The 18,749-nt window shown below is 47.2% G+C and overlaps 1 protein-coding gene across 2 annotated transcripts in view; it reads left to right on the forward strand.

Moving 5' to 3' along the window:
- TNFAIP8L3 (TNF alpha induced protein 8 like 3) overlaps nucleotides 1–16,953 on the forward strand; it is a 579,383-nt gene extending 562,430 nt beyond the window's left edge. For both annotated transcript variants that reach the window (XM_078684597.1, XM_078684598.1), the window contains exon 2: nucleotides 14,206–16,953. In XM_078684597.1, coding sequence (XP_078540723.1) covers nucleotides 14,214–14,768 — 555 coding nt within the window. In that variant the 5' untranslated portion in view covers nucleotides 14,206–14,213 and the 3' untranslated portion in view covers nucleotides 14,769–16,953. The remainder of the gene's footprint in view (nucleotides 1–14,205) is intronic.
- The last annotated feature ends 1,796 nt before the right edge of the window (nucleotides 16,954–18,749 follow it).

Raw genomic sequence — 18,749 nt, forward strand, 5'->3', positions numbered from 1 at the left:
TTGTCCAAGTAGGTACCCTTCTTCCAAGTCAGGGTAGGGGGGATACACTTCTAAAATAACCCCTGCTCACCCCCTTGGTAGCTTGGCATGAGCAGACAGGCTTATCTCAGAGGCAGTGTGTAAATCATTTGTGAACACATAGAGTAATACAGTGAAAACACTACAAATGGACACCACACCAGTTTAGAAAAATAAGTGATCTTTATCCAAACCAAACAAGATCAAAATGACAAAAATCCACAATACTGTAAAAAAATACGACTTTCAAATGGTAGAAATAGTTCGGCTCAAAGCAAATTGCAGATGCAACATTTTTCACACAAAGTACCTTGGATGGGTCGTGCACACAAACAAAAAGGGTCGCAGGGAAGGTGATGCATCGGTTCCTTACTTCGGGGGAGGTGATGCGTCGGTTTCTTACAGCGTGGGGAGGGAATGTGATGGCTTCTTACTGCATCCCCCAACGATGCGACAGACCTGGCACCTTGATGCGATCCGAAGATCCGGGACAATGCATGGGTTCCTGCAGCCGCATAGAAGGGCTTGTGTCAGAATTGGTGCGGTGATCTTGGGAATCGGAGATTGGTGCACCCGATGCAGCAATTTCTTTTTTTTTTTAAACGTTTTTATTAACATTATCAACAAATCGGCAATGATGACAATATACAGAGAATCATATATTAAAATTAGCATATGTGAGTCCACGATTATGTCTGGCTCAGACCAACAATACATTATGCAAAGATGTGACAGTTTTATCATTGATGCTATCTTTTGCCAACCTCCAACCTATTAATCTTCATCTGAACTATCCCCATCAGGTTCCGGCAGTGGATCACATATGTCCCCGCGGTATGTATTCCAGGCTGTCCAGATTTTTGTCCACTTACGGGGCCTACCTCGACTGGCATACACTGCGCGTTCTGCTACCATAGTAAGGTCCATATCTCGACACCATGCTGTCAACAAGGGCAAGTCCGACGCGCCCCATTTCTGTGCGATGTTCCGTTTCGCCACCATTAGTCCCAGTGTGACCCACATTTGACCATGACGGGAGAGGTCGTTAGGTTCCCATAAGTTAAGTAGGCACCTATGCGGTTCTGGCACCAGGGACACCTCCATGACTTGGGATATTGTTCGCATTACCTGTCGCCAATATTCTACCAACCAGCACAGTCCCATATGGTATGCATGAAGGACCCCTCTTCTCCACACCTTCTAAGGCAAAATGGTTCTTGTGCCCTGTGTATTTTATGCATGAAGAGTCTGGTGTACTAAATTCGATGTAAGAATTTAAGTTGTACAAGTCGGAGACGTGCGGGGAATCCTACCTCCCTGGGCGATGCCAGGGCTTCCTGCCATTCTGAGTCCTCAATGTCCCACACTTGCCCCGTAAGGAGGTTGCCGGGTCTGGTAGATTATTGATCAACATTCGGTAGGTGAGAGATGTGGCTTTCTTTTGCATGTAATCGGTCAGTAGTCGGTCTTCTAGTGGGGAGGCCTCGGGGACTTCGGTGTCTGGCGGGATCGCAGCAAGTAATGCGTGCCTAATCTGATCATATCGATAGGTCTCGGTCGGGCTCAGTTCATATTGTTGCTGGAGTTGGGTAAATGATATCACTGTGCCCCTGTCCCATAAGTCTCCCACTGTGGAGATCCCTATGTTATCCCACTGTGTAAAACCTTTGCTGTTTCGCAGTTGTCCCAGTTTTTTTGCGTCCCAAAGTGGGGTGAGTTTGGTTATAACCCCTCTCCAACCCAGTCGTGTATGCGCTGTGTGCCATAATGTAGCCGTGTGTCGCGTGGGGCCCGTTAGTTTCAGCGCTAATCCTGCATTATAGAGGACTGTAAGTATGTTATGGTCACCCAACTGTGCTCTATCTGCCTTATATGCCGGGTCATGCTGGGGTGCATGTATCCACTGGTTAATAACCTTGAGGTGCGTCGCCCAGTAATACAGTTGCATATCGGGGAGCGCTATTCCGCGGTCGTACCAGCTTTTATGTAGCTTCGTCTGCGCTATACGAGCAGCTCGGTGTCCCCAGAGAAGTGTTGATACCTGTGCAGCTATTTGTTTGAAGTATCGGGGTGGGACCGAAAAAGGTGTGTTATTTAGGGCGTAGAGAAACCGGGGCAGGGCCATCATTTTATACAATGCTGCCTTGCCGAGGAGTGTAAGGGGCAAAGACACCCAGTGGACCACATCTCTCCTCAAGCGCTCCAGGGGTGGCGCCAGATTCTTGAGATGGAATTCTGCTTCATCTTGGGTGATATGAAGTCCCAGGTAATTAAAGGAACTATCAGCCGTCACCAACTGGCAATTTACTGGCAATTGTGGTGAAGGACCCCTCAGTATGAAGAGTGTCGATTTGGACCAATTTATGGTATATCCTGAAACCCTCCCGAAAGCATCACAGATGTCAAGGAGCACTGGTATAGAGTGTTCCGGTTCCGTGAGGTACACCAGTATATCATCGGCATACAGGGAGATACGATCCTTCCATCCCTCTTGCCATCTAATTCCTTTCAACAATGGAGCTTTCCTAATCAGTGTCGCCAGTGGTTCAAGCACAAGCGCAAACAAGAGTGGTGATAACGGGCATCCTTGGCGTGTCCCTCTTGCTAATGGTATTGCACCCGATAAGTGCCCATTAGCCGTCACCCTAGCTAGAGGTCTCGTGTATAGGAGTTTCACCCAGGCGCAGAATTTTGGACCAAATCCCGGATGTGCTAGGATTCCAAATAGATACCGCCATTCCACCATATCAAACGCCATTTTCGCGTCTAGTGATAACACCACCGCTGGTTCCAACAATGAGGTGGCTTTTGCCAGAGCTCCATGCAGTCGTCTAAGATTGAGGGATGTGTTCCTGTTGGGCCTGAAACCCGATTGATCAGGCTGTATTAGATGTGGCAAGTGTTTCGTCAGACGGTTCGCCAACAGCTTGGCTAAGATTTTAACTTCTGCGTTCAGCAGGGATATCGGGCGATAGGAGGTGCATTCGGACGGGTCTTTACTGGGTTTTGGGATAGCCACTATTGTCGCAATGTGCTGGTCTAGTGGCAGCTCACCCTTTTCCAAACTTTCTCTCTGCTGTTTGCTTATACCATTCTATGGGAATCCCATTGGGTCCCAGCGCCTTTCCAGACTGTATCGATTGAATCGCTAACTGAGGCTCTTCAATTGTTGGGGCTGTTTCTAAGTCTAAGGATGCTTCTTGTGTCAGCGTTGGCATCTCTATCGATCGCAGAGACTCCACTACTTCTTCCTCTGTCACCGCTGAGGTCGGTGTGTAGACTATTCGAAAGTGGTCTGCCAGTGTGGCCACTATTAATTATGGATCTGTGGTGTGCTGCCCCCCCTTTTGTTGTATATGGCGTATACCTCTGGTACCACTCTCTCGTTTATCCAGCCAGGCTAACATCTTCCCAGCCTTATCGCCTATGTCATATATTCTATGTTGGGTTGCAGTCTGATTAAGTCTCGCGTTCTCTTGCAGGTGTTCTTTGTATTGCTGCTGCCGAAGATGTAATGCGTGTGCCTTGTCCAGTGTGGGGTCTACCGAGTATTCTGTGTCCGCGTCCTGAAGTGCTAATTCTAGGTCTAACAGTTCCCTCTGTTTTGTCCGTTTGTGCCCTGTGACTGATGCTATTGCCTGTCCTCTAAGGACTGTTTTGTATGCCTCCCATAATACGGAGCGCGACGTCACTGATGTTGCATTTTCTGCAAAGAAATATTTTGTGTCCTTATGAAGTTCCTTTTTAATCTCAGGGACACGAAGATGCCCGGGGTATATAGAGTATAGTCTCTGGTGGGATCTGTGGCGGTAGGAGTAGGTTAGTATCACTGGGGAGTGATCTGAAATGCCACGGGGCTTGATATCAACCTCTTCTACATATTCTAGGTTGGTACCTAATGTCAGGAAGTAATCCAATCTTGATAAACTGTTGTGTACAGTGGAGTGGTATGTGTACTGATAAGCCGTTGTGTGTGTGTGCCTCCAAACATCAATGAGTCCCATCGCCTCCACAAAGCCCTGGAGGCGAGAGGTGCCCGCCGTCAGATGTCTAGCCGGGTATTTGTCTATGTTAGCGTCCAGTACTGCGTTGAAGTCACCTCCAATAATGAGGTCTCCCTCTGGCAGTGCCAGGAGAAAGTCGCTAAGTGCCGGGAGTGCCACTGCATGGAGCACTGGTGGAACATATACTGATACAAGAACAATGAGTCTTCCCTCCCATTGACCCTGTAGTGCTGCAAACCGTCCCTGGTCGTCGGTTTTAGTCTGAAGGACCATGAACGAGGAACTTTTCCGTATTAAAATACCTGTTCCTCTTGAACCCGAGGTGAATTCAGAGTGCACCGCCATTTTATATCCCCATCTGTCCAGCGCCTTACATGGCGACCCTACGAGATGTGTCTCCTGTAACAGTGCCAAAGTGGGACTCTGATGTTTCAGGGCCTGTAATACCAAACCCCATTTTATTTTGTCCCCCAGTCCTCGAACATTCCATATCACTATCTTTAGAGGGGCGGTCGGTGCATCCAGGGGAGCATCTAGGACCCTGTCAGGTTGTGAAACTGGTACCATAAATGTGGTGTCATGTAGCTTAGTCAATTCCCACACTGAGTCTCTGGTTAAACATTCCCCTACTCTATCATCACTGCCTCTACCAGTCAAAATTATGCTAAACAAAATCAAAACTTCCCCCCCTCGAAACTCCCCTTCCCTCCCTGCCTCCCTGCTTGATGGGCAAAAAACCGCCCACCTCCCCAACTCAGCAGAGCACTTTCTCCCCACCACAACCATAGTACTTGCTTGACGGGGGTAAAGAGTCCAGCGAAGGCCTTCGTCCTTCATCCCCTCTATGGCCGCCGCAGTCTGGTATCCAAGGCCAGCACGATTGTTACTTTGTTCGGACGGAAGTGGTCTCCCCGGTAGGATCATGCTCGGGGGTTATCCCTGACCGGTCATTTCTGCTTCTGACCGTGGTGAGTGGGCCGGGTCTGGGCTTCGCATTGCGTGGTTGCTTGCGTCATCTTCCTCTTCTTGGATTCGACGGCCCCTGCCTCCGCGTTGTGAGTTATTAACTCACCGCCAGCCCTCCAGCCAGTCATATGCCTCCTCTGGGGTCTCAAAGAACCATGTTTTGCCCTCTGCCACTACTCTGAGACGGGCTGGAAATAACATAGAGTAGGGCAGTTCCTGCGCTTTCAGTGCTTTCTTTACCTCCAGGAAGCTGTGCTGATGGCGGGAGACTGCCACTGTGTAATCCGGAAAGGAGGCAACTGACGAGTTGTTAATCCGAATTGGTGGAGAGATTCTCGCTGTTTGCAAAATGGCGTCTCGGTCGCGGAAGTTAAAGAGTCTGGCAAGTACTGGCCTGGGCGGTGCCCCTGGTTTAGGTCTCCCACCCGGGACCCTGTGTGCTCTTTCCACAGAGAAGAAACTGGAGAGGCCTTTGGGTTGTAGTTGTGTTTTGACCAACTCTTCAACGTAAAGGTCCATGGCTTGGGTACCTTTGCTTTCCGGTATGCCAAGAATTCGTACGCTGTTGCGGCACGAGCGCCCTTCTTGGTCATCGAGCTTTTCTGCTAGGTGTTTGTTCTCTACCTCCAGCCGGGACAAAGCTTTCTGCATCTTCGTGGTATCCGCTACTAGTGATTTGGTCACTATTTCCACTTCTTTTACTCGGTCCGCCATTTTGTGAAAATCTGCACGGAGCAACGTGACATCCGTTGAGATCGCTCCCACTGTGGTCTGGACGCTCGAGAGAGCCGCCATAATGTCTTCCAACGTAACTTTTTTAGGTCCCTCACTCTCCGTACCTTTATCCGTGGACGTGCGCCCTTCCTGCCGTGTCGGCGGGCCTTTGTCATAGGCATATTTCAGCGGGGAAGGGCTTTGTTGTTTTGCGACGAATCGTGTATCCGTGGACTTTGTCACGACGCATGATCTCTTCAGGACGGTTGGCGCAGGCTGATGTAATGACGCTATTGCAGTGAGGGATACTCACCCAAAGTTGCGTATTTTCGTGGTGTACTGATCTGAGAGTGGGGTCCTGCTTTGATGTCTGTGTACAGGCGCCGCTACTTGTGCGTGTCTTGCTATTCAGGCTTTCTCCAGTCCTCCGTGTCGCGTCAGCTGGGACGGGGGTCTCTCGCCATATTCAATCTGCAATACAGGTCCACTTTCGCCTCACCATGCCAACCTCTGGCTTGTGTGAGGCACTATGTATTGGTCTTAGTGCGGTTTGCGGCGACAGTGTGTATGCTCTCGGTCACTTTTCTGGCGCACTGGTCTTATCGCAATTTCACTTGCCGCTTCCTGATGGTTCGGGTCTCCAAAGGGGGTTAGGCAGAGCTTCACAGGGTATGGTGGTTCTGTGTTCTCCCCCTACTCACTGTTCACCAGTTGTTTCGGCCGCTGTTCCCCCTCTATCTTGTTACAGTATGCCAGATACCGGCCCCCTTCCAGTCGATGGGTCGCCTCGGGCCTCACGGGGCCACTTGCACTGTCCGGTAACTTCAAGGCAGTAAAACCATAGATGTCTGTTTCTTTCGCTATGTGCCAGCAGCTACTGGGGGGGGTGATCCGTGTGTTACTATTGATTTGGCGGCCACGCACCTCGTTGTTATGCAGGCTCCGGTCTCATTGCCTGTGGGCTGCTTCCTTCTCGACTGCACACGCCGCAGTTGTTCAGGTCCGGGCCCCCGGGGGGGCAGTGAGAGTGTTTCTGGGCGCGGCGGCGCCTGACCCTTCCCCCCACCGCAGGGCAGCACTCGGTCCGGCCGCTACTCCTCTTCCTTATTCGCGGACCTTCAAGGACGCCAGGCCCCAGTCTGTGTGCGGCTGGTAGGCCGCGTCGGGTTTCACTCGATCTCCGGCACTTCCCAGCGTCGGATGTAGTCCGGGTTTGCGCCGATGCGTGCTGCCCGGTCTCAGACCGCCGCTCAGGCCCGTGGAGTGTCTGAAATGTACGGATTAATGCTCGGATTTATGTGAAGGGCTGTACCTTCGTCGGAGCTCTCCAGCAAGGCAGCCATTCCGCTCGGCCGCTAGCCACGCCCCCGATGCGGCAATTTCTTGAGCCGCAGAAGGCACATCGTCAGTTTCTTCTGCATTCAACAGAAACAGGTACGTATGCGTCACGCTTATCATCGTTGCGTTGCTTTTCCAGCTCCCAACAGCCAGAACAATCTCCAAAGGCCCAGAACAGGTACAGGCACCTCTTGGCAGGTCAGAACTCTCAGCAAGGAAGTTCAGGGGAGCTGGGGGTGAAGTATATGTGTCCCTGAGACTTCAGAACAGGAAGCAAGCTCTTCTTCAAGCCCATGGAGATCTTCCTCAAGAAGGGGACACAGCACACAGCAAAGTCCTATTCTCTTTCCTTGGTAGAAAGTGTCCACTGCAGGCCAACCCCAGACAGCAAACAGCACAGGGGCAGTATTCCTCCTAAATTTCTCCAGCTCTTCTCCTTGGCAAAGGTACCCCTTGATTTCCCAGAAGTGAACTAAAAGTCTGGGGTCTGGGCCCCTCTTTTTATAATACAAAATATTTTGTTCTCTGTGGCAGAGAAGCTCTTTGCCCAGCCAAAAACAGTTCTGTCCACTCTGGTGCAACTTTCTGGCAGGAGGTGTAGACAGCATTATCTAAGGCAGACCGGGCCCATTCAGGTGTGAAATAAATTACCGCCCCCTACTCTGAATGCAGCCCGGGTCTATTCAGCCCAGCCCTGAATCAACCTGGAAGGGCAGCACATACCTAACCCTCCAAGAGGCTGTCTGAATGGAATGCACATCCCAAGTCCCTGTCACTCCAATGCCAGACAGTCAATACACAACCTAGCAGAGGCACACTGGATGGCTAGGCAAGAAAATACCTTCTTTCTACAATTGGTATTTTCAAACCCAGAACGTAAAAATCACCCTCATTAAAAGATGCATCTTAACATTCTGAGTTCAGGCATATCAAACTTTATTTTCCTATCCTGTTGCCAGGGGCATTCTATCATATCATATAAGCAATCTCCCCATTCCATCCTATGGTAACAGATAGCCTTACAATAGTGAAAAACTGAATTGGCAGTATTTCGTGAGCAGGACATGCCATACACATCAGGGCATGTCCCACCTTTCACATAGACTGCACCCTGCCCACAGGGGTACCTTGGGCCTGCTCACTTGTACGAAAAGGGAAGGTTAGGTCCTGGCAGTGGCTGCACTTGCCAGGTCGACATGGCAGTAGAGACCGCGCAGACACTGCAGGGGCAGGCCTGAGAACCCTTTGCAAGGCTGATTGTGTAGGTGGCACAATCAGTGCAGCTAGCTTACTAGCAGCATTTGGTTTACAGGCCCTGGGTACATACAATGTACTGTACTAGGGATATAACAGTAAACCAAATAAACCAATCATGGAAACATCAATCAATAACAACAATTTACAAAGGGAGCACTTGCACTTTGGCCCAGAGTCATAAAACCACAAAAACAGGGTCCAACACAGGAGGCCACAAAGCAAAACATCTGGGAATTAATCCACTGGACAAGCCAGGTCTTACAAATATCACTACTTTGATCTTTAGGGAGTTCAGTTCAGTTCATAAATCTTTATTCAAATTCCAAGAATTCATAAAAGGACAATCAAACAATTTTACAATAATGTAATAAAATCCTTATAAAAAAATTATTAGACAGTTCATTTGATACACCATAACAAAGGGAGCAAGGTCTTTTGTTTTAGATCAAATTAAATAGGTTCAGGCTCACACAGATGTTGAGGAGTGTTCATAGCAAATGTTTTAGGCATAACAAAACTAGTTGAAACATGCTTATTCAGCTGTGTCTTACTTATCTTTTCATTGCTGGTATAATATGTTATTCTTTATGCAATGGAAGTTGAGGCACCAGTCTATTAATGGAGACTAAAGTGTCAGGGAATAAATGGTAGCATTCACATCTGCAGTACAAGGTAGCAAAAGTACTTCTTTGTGTCACTGGGATTCTAATCCAGCCACGGGAATGCAGACAATACACTACTACTGTGTGTGGGAACAAGCCTCACCCCCATCTTGTGCCCTGCTTATCTAGGAGGATCCACAATTGGTACTACCTTCCTAATTAACACTCTAAGCTAAACTTTAAAGGTGAACATCAGTATTTGCAAAAACTCCTTTTCAGTAGTTGCATTATTTACCCTGTATATTATGTTCTTAGATTTATATGATCATGAGGTTCCGGCTTTCGTCTAGCGCAGGTCAAAGCTCTTGTTATTTCCCTATAAATGCATCCACCCATTGCTTAATGCTTCCAACCCCTGAGCTTATCAGCTGGACTTGCTGAAACAGTGACGTAGTGATAGCCTAGCAGCAGACAGACTGCCTGATTGTGGTTCCTATCAAAAGTCTTGATACAGCATTATCTCACATGCAAATAATGACATTTCCATCTAGAGGTTCCAGTAACAGATTGCATGCTATCTCAAAAAGTCTCCTCTAAATTCATAAAACACTGCATGAAAAACTGACCGTGACCTAAGACTTTCAATTGTCGCCTCTTCTTTTTCCCTTCATATGATCTATGTACTACCATCCTTTGCATGTCTCTTCTCCGAGTACACTCTGCTCTAAGTCATATGCATGTTTGCCTTAATCAGTAGTAATGTCTGCAAATTGCCCACACCTCATTTCAAAGATGACCACTTCTCATTCTTGGAAAGCCGTATCCCTGCAACCTATCAATTCCTAATCTCCTCTACTTCCTCTCACCAAATATCTGCATGAACTCACATACCCCAAAATAATAATTTTATTATTTTAAGTGTATCTCAAAGAAACTGGAGTAAAGACATGAAATGATTTCCTTGAGAGCACAAAACTAATCTCCATAGCCTATATCCAATAACCTCTGACCACTAACCTTGGGTTCCGGAACAGCTTACTGCTTGGCGTAATGCACTTTAATGCCACATCAAGGGTAGTAGGCCCGTCCGTGCCAGGACGCGTAGGACGTGGCAGGACCCTGGCCTTCTGCCGACCATTGCTGTTGACATCTCTATGCTACTCAAGGGATGCCCTACTTGCCATCGGGCTTAGCCACAGGAGCTGTGATGCTCCTCGGGTTGCGCCGCTTTGCGGACCTCATTCCTGTACCTGCGGGAGGTTTGATCTCTCCGCCCCTACTACCTGCTTAAGCAACGTTCTTGATACTGCTGGAACCCGTCCCCGCCCTTCCTTCACTTTATGGAACCTGAATGTCAGGTCAATGGTTAAGCACCACCACGATATCTTCGACCTGTTAGGTAAGGAGTCTCCGGACGCTTTTTGTCTGACGGAGACCTGGCTACAGGAGACCGATACGGCTGTGATCAACTTGGCTTTTCCGCCTGAATACTCTGTATACACCCTCAACCGAGCTTCTAGAGGAGGGGGACTAGCGCTGGCGGTCAAGACGTGCTACCCGTGTGTTTGGCAAGGGCAAAAAATTTCCGGCTGTGAAAGCGCGCTGTTTAAAATCTCAGTCACGCCCAACTTCGCTTTCACAGGCCTTTTGATTTATCGTCCCCCTGGTAGCGATTTGGCTTTCAGGGAGGCCCTTCCAGACGCTATTAGCACCTTGGCTGCAGGCTGTTCCAATTTCTCCATCCTTGGAGATTTAAACCTCCACTATGACAATCTGTCTCTACTTGCAGTTTATAGCTCTGTTGCTGATCTCGAGGCGCTCCAGTTAGTCCAGCTGGTCTCGCATCCCACCCATGTTGGTGGTCACACCTTAGACCCTTTTTTTACCAACTTACAGAAGCCAGTATCCTTACCCCTTCCCCCTGGCTTGGACCGATCACTATCTGGTACGCATCCAGTGTCCACTGCACGAGCCGCACCGCAAAGCTGCGGTCCGCTCAATTCCTAGACGGTGTTGGACTAAATTAAAACTCGAGGATTTTTTCCATCTGTTATCCTCTGACCCACTTGGCTCAGTTGACACTGTGGATGAGGGCTACGATCGTTTTTGTGAGTGGGTTACTAGGGCCCTCGACTCCCTTATTCCGATAGTTTCGTGTAAGTGTGGGTCTAGGGACCCGAGTCCTTGGTACGACGATTCGTTGCGGGCGCTCAAAAACATCTGTAGGCGTGCGAGCGGGTATGGCGCAAAGCTTATGCCAGCGACAAAAAAGCTTTGTATTCTGCTGCTGTAAAAATCTACCATCGAGCAGTATGCAGAACCCGTGCGGCATATTATGGCCTACAATTTCGTACCAGTACCAACCCCTCCAAAACTATTTTTAAAGCCCTGAAAGATCTTATTACCAAAAAAGTGATCGCGACTCACCAGGGTTCCATTGCTCATTGTGATGCTCTGGCGGCGTTCTTTTTGGAAAAGGTCCATGCCATCTACAGAGCTTTTCCTACGGCTGCACCCTCTGTTGGCAGTCCCCCCAAGCCCCTTACCTTGGATGTGTTACATTCCTTCCCGAGATTAACATCGGTGAGTTTTGGTAAGTTGGCCCAACAGGTCAAGTCAGGATCCCCGGCTGATCCTCTTCGCCCGGCTTTGTTTAGAGACCTACCATCCGTAGGCCTTTCACCAGTTTGCTCCTTAATTAACATCTCTTTAGCTTCCGGCGTGGTCCCAGTGAAGTGGAAACAGGCGGTAGTTGTGCCCATCCTTAAGAAACCAACTTTGGATGCCGATAAACCTGAGAATTACCGCCCAATTTCCCTTCTCACGTGGCCGGCCAAAGTTGCAGAGGCGCATGTCAACTCTGTCCTCTCTGATCACCTTCTACAAGCTAACATCTTGGACAGGACGCAGAATGGTTTTCGGGCAGGGCATAGCACGGAGACGGCTCTACTTTATATGGTGGAGCATTTGCGCTCCGTGCTTGACGCGGGTCAAACGGCGGCGCTGGTGCTATTAGATCTAAGTGCCACCTTTGACACCGTGGCTCACCCGATCCTTCTGCGGCGCTTGGAGGAAGCGGGTGTCACCGGTCTTGCGCTCCAGTGGTTCCGATCTTTTCTTGCCAACCGTTCCTTTTGCGTGGCCGTTCCACCCTATCAGTCCAAATTCCATCCTCTGGAACTGGGGGTCCCCCAGGGCTCCTCGCTGAGCCCCACATTATTCAACCTATATGTGAGACCGCTGGCTGAGGTTGTCAGGCATTGGGGCATGACCATGGTGTCCTATGCCGATGACACCCAGCTAGCGTTTACAATCAGCAGGGATGCGGATGTGGATGCCCCCAGATTCCAGAATGGACTCCGGGTGGTCGCCAGCTGGATGACCTCCAACTGTCTCCAGCTGAACGCAATTAAGACGGAGGTTATGATCTTTGGCAAGCAGACGGAACTCTGGGGCGACAGGTTGTGGCCATCGGACCTGGGCCCCACACCCATCCCGGTCGCTCAACTAAAAAATCTTGGGGTATGGCTCGATCCATCTTCTTCTTTTGAATGCCATACTAAGCGCACGGCGGCCTGTTTTGGCATCTTGCGGGGACTACGACCCGTACTAAAAAATTTTGATGCGAACACCAGGCAACTCGTTATCCAGGCAACCGTGATGTCACGCCTCGATTATGCCAACGCCCTACTATTGGGCTTAAATCAGGCGGAACTCACCCGCCTGCAGCGTGTACAGAACGCAGCGGCAAGAGCGGTCGTGGGCTTGCCTAGATTTTGCTCTACAACCAATACCTTGCGCACGTTGCACTGGCTTCCGATCACTCGTAGGATCCAGTTTAAGGTCCTTTGTGTGGCTTACAAGATCATTAAGGGATCCCCTGCCTTGATTCTCTCCAACCTTCTGTCCCGTTATATTCCAGGCCGTGCCTTAAGATCCTCCGACCTGGAACTTGCTGTTGTTCCCCGGTTTAAACGTTGCCGGGCCGGCGGCCGCTCCTTTCAAGTGCGTGCCGCCGCGTTATGGAATTCCCTTCCCTTTGAGATTCGTACACTTGGGGATTTGCTCTCGTTCCGGCGGGCTGTAAAAACCTTTTTGTTTCCTTAGTTCCCTTGTTCTTTCTCCTCTGCCCTGTTGTGTTGTGTTGCTACCTGGCGGGCGCCAGGACGCTCCTTTGCTGGAGCATCTGTGCGCCTAATAAATAAGTTTAACATAACAAAATAAGTTTAACAACATAGCATGTAAGCGCAATTACAATAAGATGCAGTGTAATAACTATATTACTGTGGAAGTTTCATAGATGTAATTTAGGTGTATTGAGTGTAGGGTCTGGGTAAAGCCCATAAAGCATGTTAGGACGATTTACGTTGAATTCTATGTACCCAAGATGGTCTATCTTCAAGCTTGTGAGCTATTAGTTCACAAAGAAATCCTATCAGGCAGCATCAGACCCAGAGTGATGGGGACTCCTAGAGTACAATATGCCAGTACTAAAGTGTATGTGAACATTGAACGTACAGTTTTGCTGCACTGTAATTCATCCAATAGAAGAGCTCTTACGGGTGGGCAGCACTGAGCCTCCTTCTTCCTATCCAATGAGACACGGGCTGTGTTGTAAGGGGTTGTCCTACAAAGGGGTTGGGACAACACTTTCCTTCTCCTTCTCACTTGGAGTAGCAACAACTTAAACATTTGCAATATGGGATCCTCTTGTACCACCTGGTAGTTTAGTACGTCCTGCACAATCACTTAAACCAAGTATAAATTGTGTTTCTAAGTAAACTGTAATTGTGGGCGTAGGAATGAGAAATTACCTATTGTGTTTCGTTTGTGCAAGACTGCTGCAGCAATTTTTGTTACGTTTTGTCGAACAATAAATATGTCCATCTAAAAACTTTGTAATAAGTGTAGACTCACCAGCATATGATTTCTTAGTTACGTAGGCAATTACACTGTGAGGATAAATACGTGCTTAAAATCCTTTGAAAACTATTTCCGTTCGTGGATAGTGTTTGGTCAGCTTCAGTAGTTATCCCACAAAAGAGATAGTGAATGACCTTCCCCAAGCAATGAAAAAAGCGTGGTGTGTTCGAAAGAAAGTTGCAGCTTTAACGAAAATGCTGCTTCTCCTGTAACTGTCTGTTAATAATACAACAGACTTCTCTTTCACACACCAGCTTAAAAGCCTTGAGTGCAGAGTGCTAGCAATTTACCTAAATGTCATAATGACTGTCAGTTGTAATGGTGGAAAATGCATTCTGTTTCTAAAGTGTTATTACAATCATTTTCTTATTGTCTCCATGCAGGTCCTGAAATGTTCTGCTCGAAAAGCCTGGCCTTGAAAGCCCAGAAAAAAGTGCTAAGCAAAATGGCGACGAAAGCGATGGCAAGCATGCTCATTGATGACAAAAGCAGCGAAATCCTGGACGAGCTGTACAAAGCCACGAAAGAATACACGAGGAACAAGAAGGAAGCCCACAAGATCATGCAGGACTTGATCAAAATTGCAATCAAAGTGGGAATCCTGTACAGAAACAATCAGTTCAGTCAGGAAGAGTTGGAGATTGTTGACAAATTCAAAAAGAAGCTGAACCAGACGTCCATGACAGCTGTGAGTTTCCATGAAGTCGAATACACCTTTGACAAAAACATCCTTTCAGGACTGTTGAACGAATGCAAGGATTTGATGCATGAACTGGTGAAGAGACACCTGACGCCAAAATCTCATGGGCGCATCAACCACGTTTTCAACCACTTTGCGGACATGGATTTCTTGACCGCCCTCTATAGCCGCGACGGGAAATGTAGACCATACCTCAAAAGGATCTGTGATGGCGTCAACAAACTCCTGGATGAGAGGATCATTTAAAACGCTGCCTTTCACATGGAACAAAACTTTGGTTGAAACTGTTCCATTGACATGGTACTGAGGTGCTCTCCTTGCAGGAGTCGGAGCTCTTCATTTGCCCCAGACATTAACTAGCCTTTTTTGCCTGGCATACTCTGACTTCTGTTGGTACACTGAATGAGGCCTTTAAACAGACCTTTGACTATCTTACTCATGCTGGGAAACTGCTAATGATTGATGCGTTGAAAAAATGCCACATTTTTTACTGTTAATCAGGACGCAAGTGAAAATACAATCCTACATTCTTTAAAAAACAAAAATTGCAAAGCGATTTAATGTTTGCTAGCACAGTATGCAATGGCTCTAATCTTTACAGTGCAGTTGGTAAATAGTGTTTCTATTGTTTATTATGTTTGAAAGTCTTTTAAGAATTGCCTTCTTTTGTTTTCTTTAAATGCACAATTCTGTAATTTTCAAATTGTCAGGTGTTGCATTCCTCTCCAAATAGCTGTAATTTACATAGTCGTGCCCTTTGAAATAATGTGCTTTCTGTTGAAAGGTGCCACCCTCCCAACCCCCCCCCCACCCCCCCCCACCCCGGTCGTTTCATGCATACAGAAATAATAACAGCACCATCTGTATCTCAGTAAGTCTACCTTTCAGTAGGACCACATTTATTAAAATAAAAAAGCAGAGTCCAGCATAACGCGCGGGCCTAGTCAGAGTAGGTGGTTTTAGGAGGCGGCACCAGCACTAATATTTGGGGGCGGGAGCTTATATATCATCACACAGAGCAAAAGAGAGAAAAGGAGAAAGAAGTAGGAAGATACAAATAGTAAAACAGTAACAATGGGAGAAAAAAAGAGAGAAATAAAACCAATCAGAATGGGAAAAAAGACACAGGAAGTGGAATAAAGGGGCATGATGTGGAATCAAACCTAGGCAGCCTTCATATTCACCAACCCCAACAATCAGCAGCACAAGTTGGCTAGTCTCCCAAGAAACATCTGGAGCCCCTTTCTCGATTTGTTTCCCCATACATGAATTAAGCACATTGTGCGAGTAAGATATGCTAAGACATTCCGAAATGAATCATAGTTCTGTAGATTAATCATTCACTAGCACTCTGTTTTAAAAAATGTTTACTTGTAGTGTTTTAGCGAGAGTACGCACATAAGAGGCAAAGCTCACCCGGCAGGCTGTATTGTTAGCACATGTTTTCAATAAGAGGTTTACTACACCATTTTTTCACAGTTGTCTCTTTTCCTATAAACTGAAGCTTTAATACATTTTGTTTACGGTAACAAATGCATGAAAAAAAACGCTTCCCACTAATATGTAATCATTGGCCAGTTTTGTCAATTAAAAACTCGTGCATTTATCTTATTGGTTTACATTTTAGAAACCTGGCCTTTCCTCGCCCTAAACGCACAGCATTGCCTTTCACTCACTTAAGAAGCAAACCAGCATTTCCCCTAGGTGGCGCTGCCCGTGCAGGCGGAATCCTCCCCGTTCCCACACTGAGCTCGGTCTCTTTCAAGCTTCCTTTCTTTCTCGGGCAGGATGAGCCATGCTAGTTCGGGAGTGTACACTTTCTCTCTTCTGAGGAGCTTTCGAAGGCCTCGTAGACTTTATCTCTACATTGGGACATCAGGTGCTCTGCGAACACTAGAACCGGGGTGAAATATCTAAACACGTTGCCTACTGGAACAACAGGACTTTGTGCTGCTGGACTGTTGTTGGCTGTGTCTCTGTCTGAGAAATATCCCTACTGGTTGCTTTGCATCTTGCTGATTATTTGGCACTCAGACTTGGTATTGTTATCTTAGTTATTCTATTCTTGGAGATATCTTGCCTAGTTTATAAGGAGTGAACAATCCTCGGTAGCCAGTTACCAGGTGCTGACTTTCGCAGACTCTGCCCGGCTGCCCAGGACGCACGCACATGCTGTCAGCTTCCACGCGCTCTGTGACCCAAGCTCTTGATTAGCGCCTTGATGCTGCCTGACGCACACTTAAAGACGCACACTTAAATAAGAGGGAGGAGGGCCTTCTCTATCCCACAGAAATGTAATTATGTATTCTTTGTGTTCTTTCTTACCATTAATTTAAAAAAAAAAACCTACACGTGAAAAATACTTTCTTTTAAAGGCAGCTACATGCACGTAAGAACTACTAAGACACGCGTGTGCACGTAACCATACACAAAACCAATAGCTTATCACTAGGCTTTCCTCTCCATCTAAGCTTAGTGGCCGCAAGATTGTGCTAAAAAAATACTACACTAATACTCTGGTCTTCAGGGTCCAAATAACTTGCCTCCAGCTACTTAACAGTGTTTATGAAATGGAACCAAAGACAGGGGGAGCGTCGTGGTAAGACCTCCACAGGAGGGTGAAGGCAGCCGGACGCAGCAGGAGTCAGCAATTCCAGAGTCGCATTCTTCCACCAATTGTAGAAACCTATATGGAATATACACACACTCTGGCAGCACCTATGTTGAAAGAGAGAATTTATGAGGTGCGGCACGGGGGTGAATGTCCAAGGGGGAAGTCTCACACATTCTTTCATTCTTGCAAACCACAAAGAATGGGCATTTTGATTTATGCAACACATGTCCCGTAAAAGTACAAGATTAAGACAGTTTCTCTGAAATAATGGACAGGGGCGTCTCCTGCCCATCATCAGACTTGTAAGGTTACACAATTATAAAAGTCCAGACCAATCAAAAGAAGCCAACACTGCGTGATACCTGCATGGTCTGAAGTGGTGGGGCTGTTGCTACCCATGTGCTCTTTGTTTGTGACAGCTGGGACCTCCCAAGCTAATGCAATGTACTGGTAATGGTAAATGTTATCTAAAGGATTTGTAATATTTGTCTAGTCAGGGACACATAAGCGTTGCCACTTCTAAATATGGTGTGGCCAAATGTCTTTTGCTAAGCTAGCATCATGTGCTGTGTGGATGATGTCCTTGAACAAGCCTTGCATTGTGATGGCAAGCTTACTTTCAGTAAAACTAGATCAGTTCATTCTCTGTGCACGCTCTACAGACCTTTGGTAGTTATTAAGTATCATAAGGCTGGGCAGCTCATCCTTCTTAGACAATAATTGTAAAATGGCTTCCACGCTATCCTTTATTCTTTGCATAACACAAGTTAATTCAAGGAAGACTCATTTATTCTGTTTCGCATAGCTTTAAAAAAGCGCTTTGCGCTCTCAGTAGTGCGAACCTAGTGTCGGTCCTAACAATGATCGTAAAAGAATTTAGATTCAAGTGACATTCTTCTGAAGAGAATGAAAGCCAAATAGAATGATTAATAAAACAGAAGACAACTGCATCTGGATCTAAAATAAAAATTAAATGTATTTATACTGAGCAGTTGCAATCAAATGTGGGTTGGTTTTGAAAGATATCACATTTTTAACCAGTTAATATTCCCCACATCTTTGAAGAGAAATTACAAAATAACTTGACTCTCAACTCCATAGGTGAAAGCGACCTGATTAGAGGGCAGCAATATGTCAAAACTGCCTGGGATAGAGGGGACTGCTCAAACTTAGGCCTTCTTCACCATTCTGGTGATCCTTTGTAGCCTACACTTTAAAGAGTGGTCATTCAAGGATTAATCCAGAGCTATTATCATTCAGTACCTGGGCACCATGCCAATTGCAATAGTTTACTGCAGCACCTTTTGTCATTATGTTTTAAAATACGTCGGTGCAGATTTAGAAGCCCCTTTAACATGGGAAAAATGACGCAAAAGTGGCGCAAGGGGCTTGTAAATCTGCCCCGTCATATTTTCCAACCACACAAGTTTCTCATGCCACTTACTCATCTAGTGCTCCACATTTCCGAAAATGTGTTCTGGCTCCCTGCTAGATGTATGATGGAAGGCGTCTGCACTACCTCTGGCTTCTGCTCCCTTAACCCGTTGTGTGCTTATGACAAGCTCAGCTCGTCATGAGGCACGGTTGAGCTGCACTCATGACGAGCTGAGCTC

The sequence above is a fragment of the Lissotriton helveticus genome, chromosome 3_2 (assembly GCF_964261635.1).
Source record: "Lissotriton helveticus chromosome 3_2, aLisHel1.1, whole genome shotgun sequence".
Classification (NCBI taxonomy): Eukaryota; Metazoa; Chordata; class Amphibia; order Caudata; family Salamandridae; genus Lissotriton; species Lissotriton helveticus.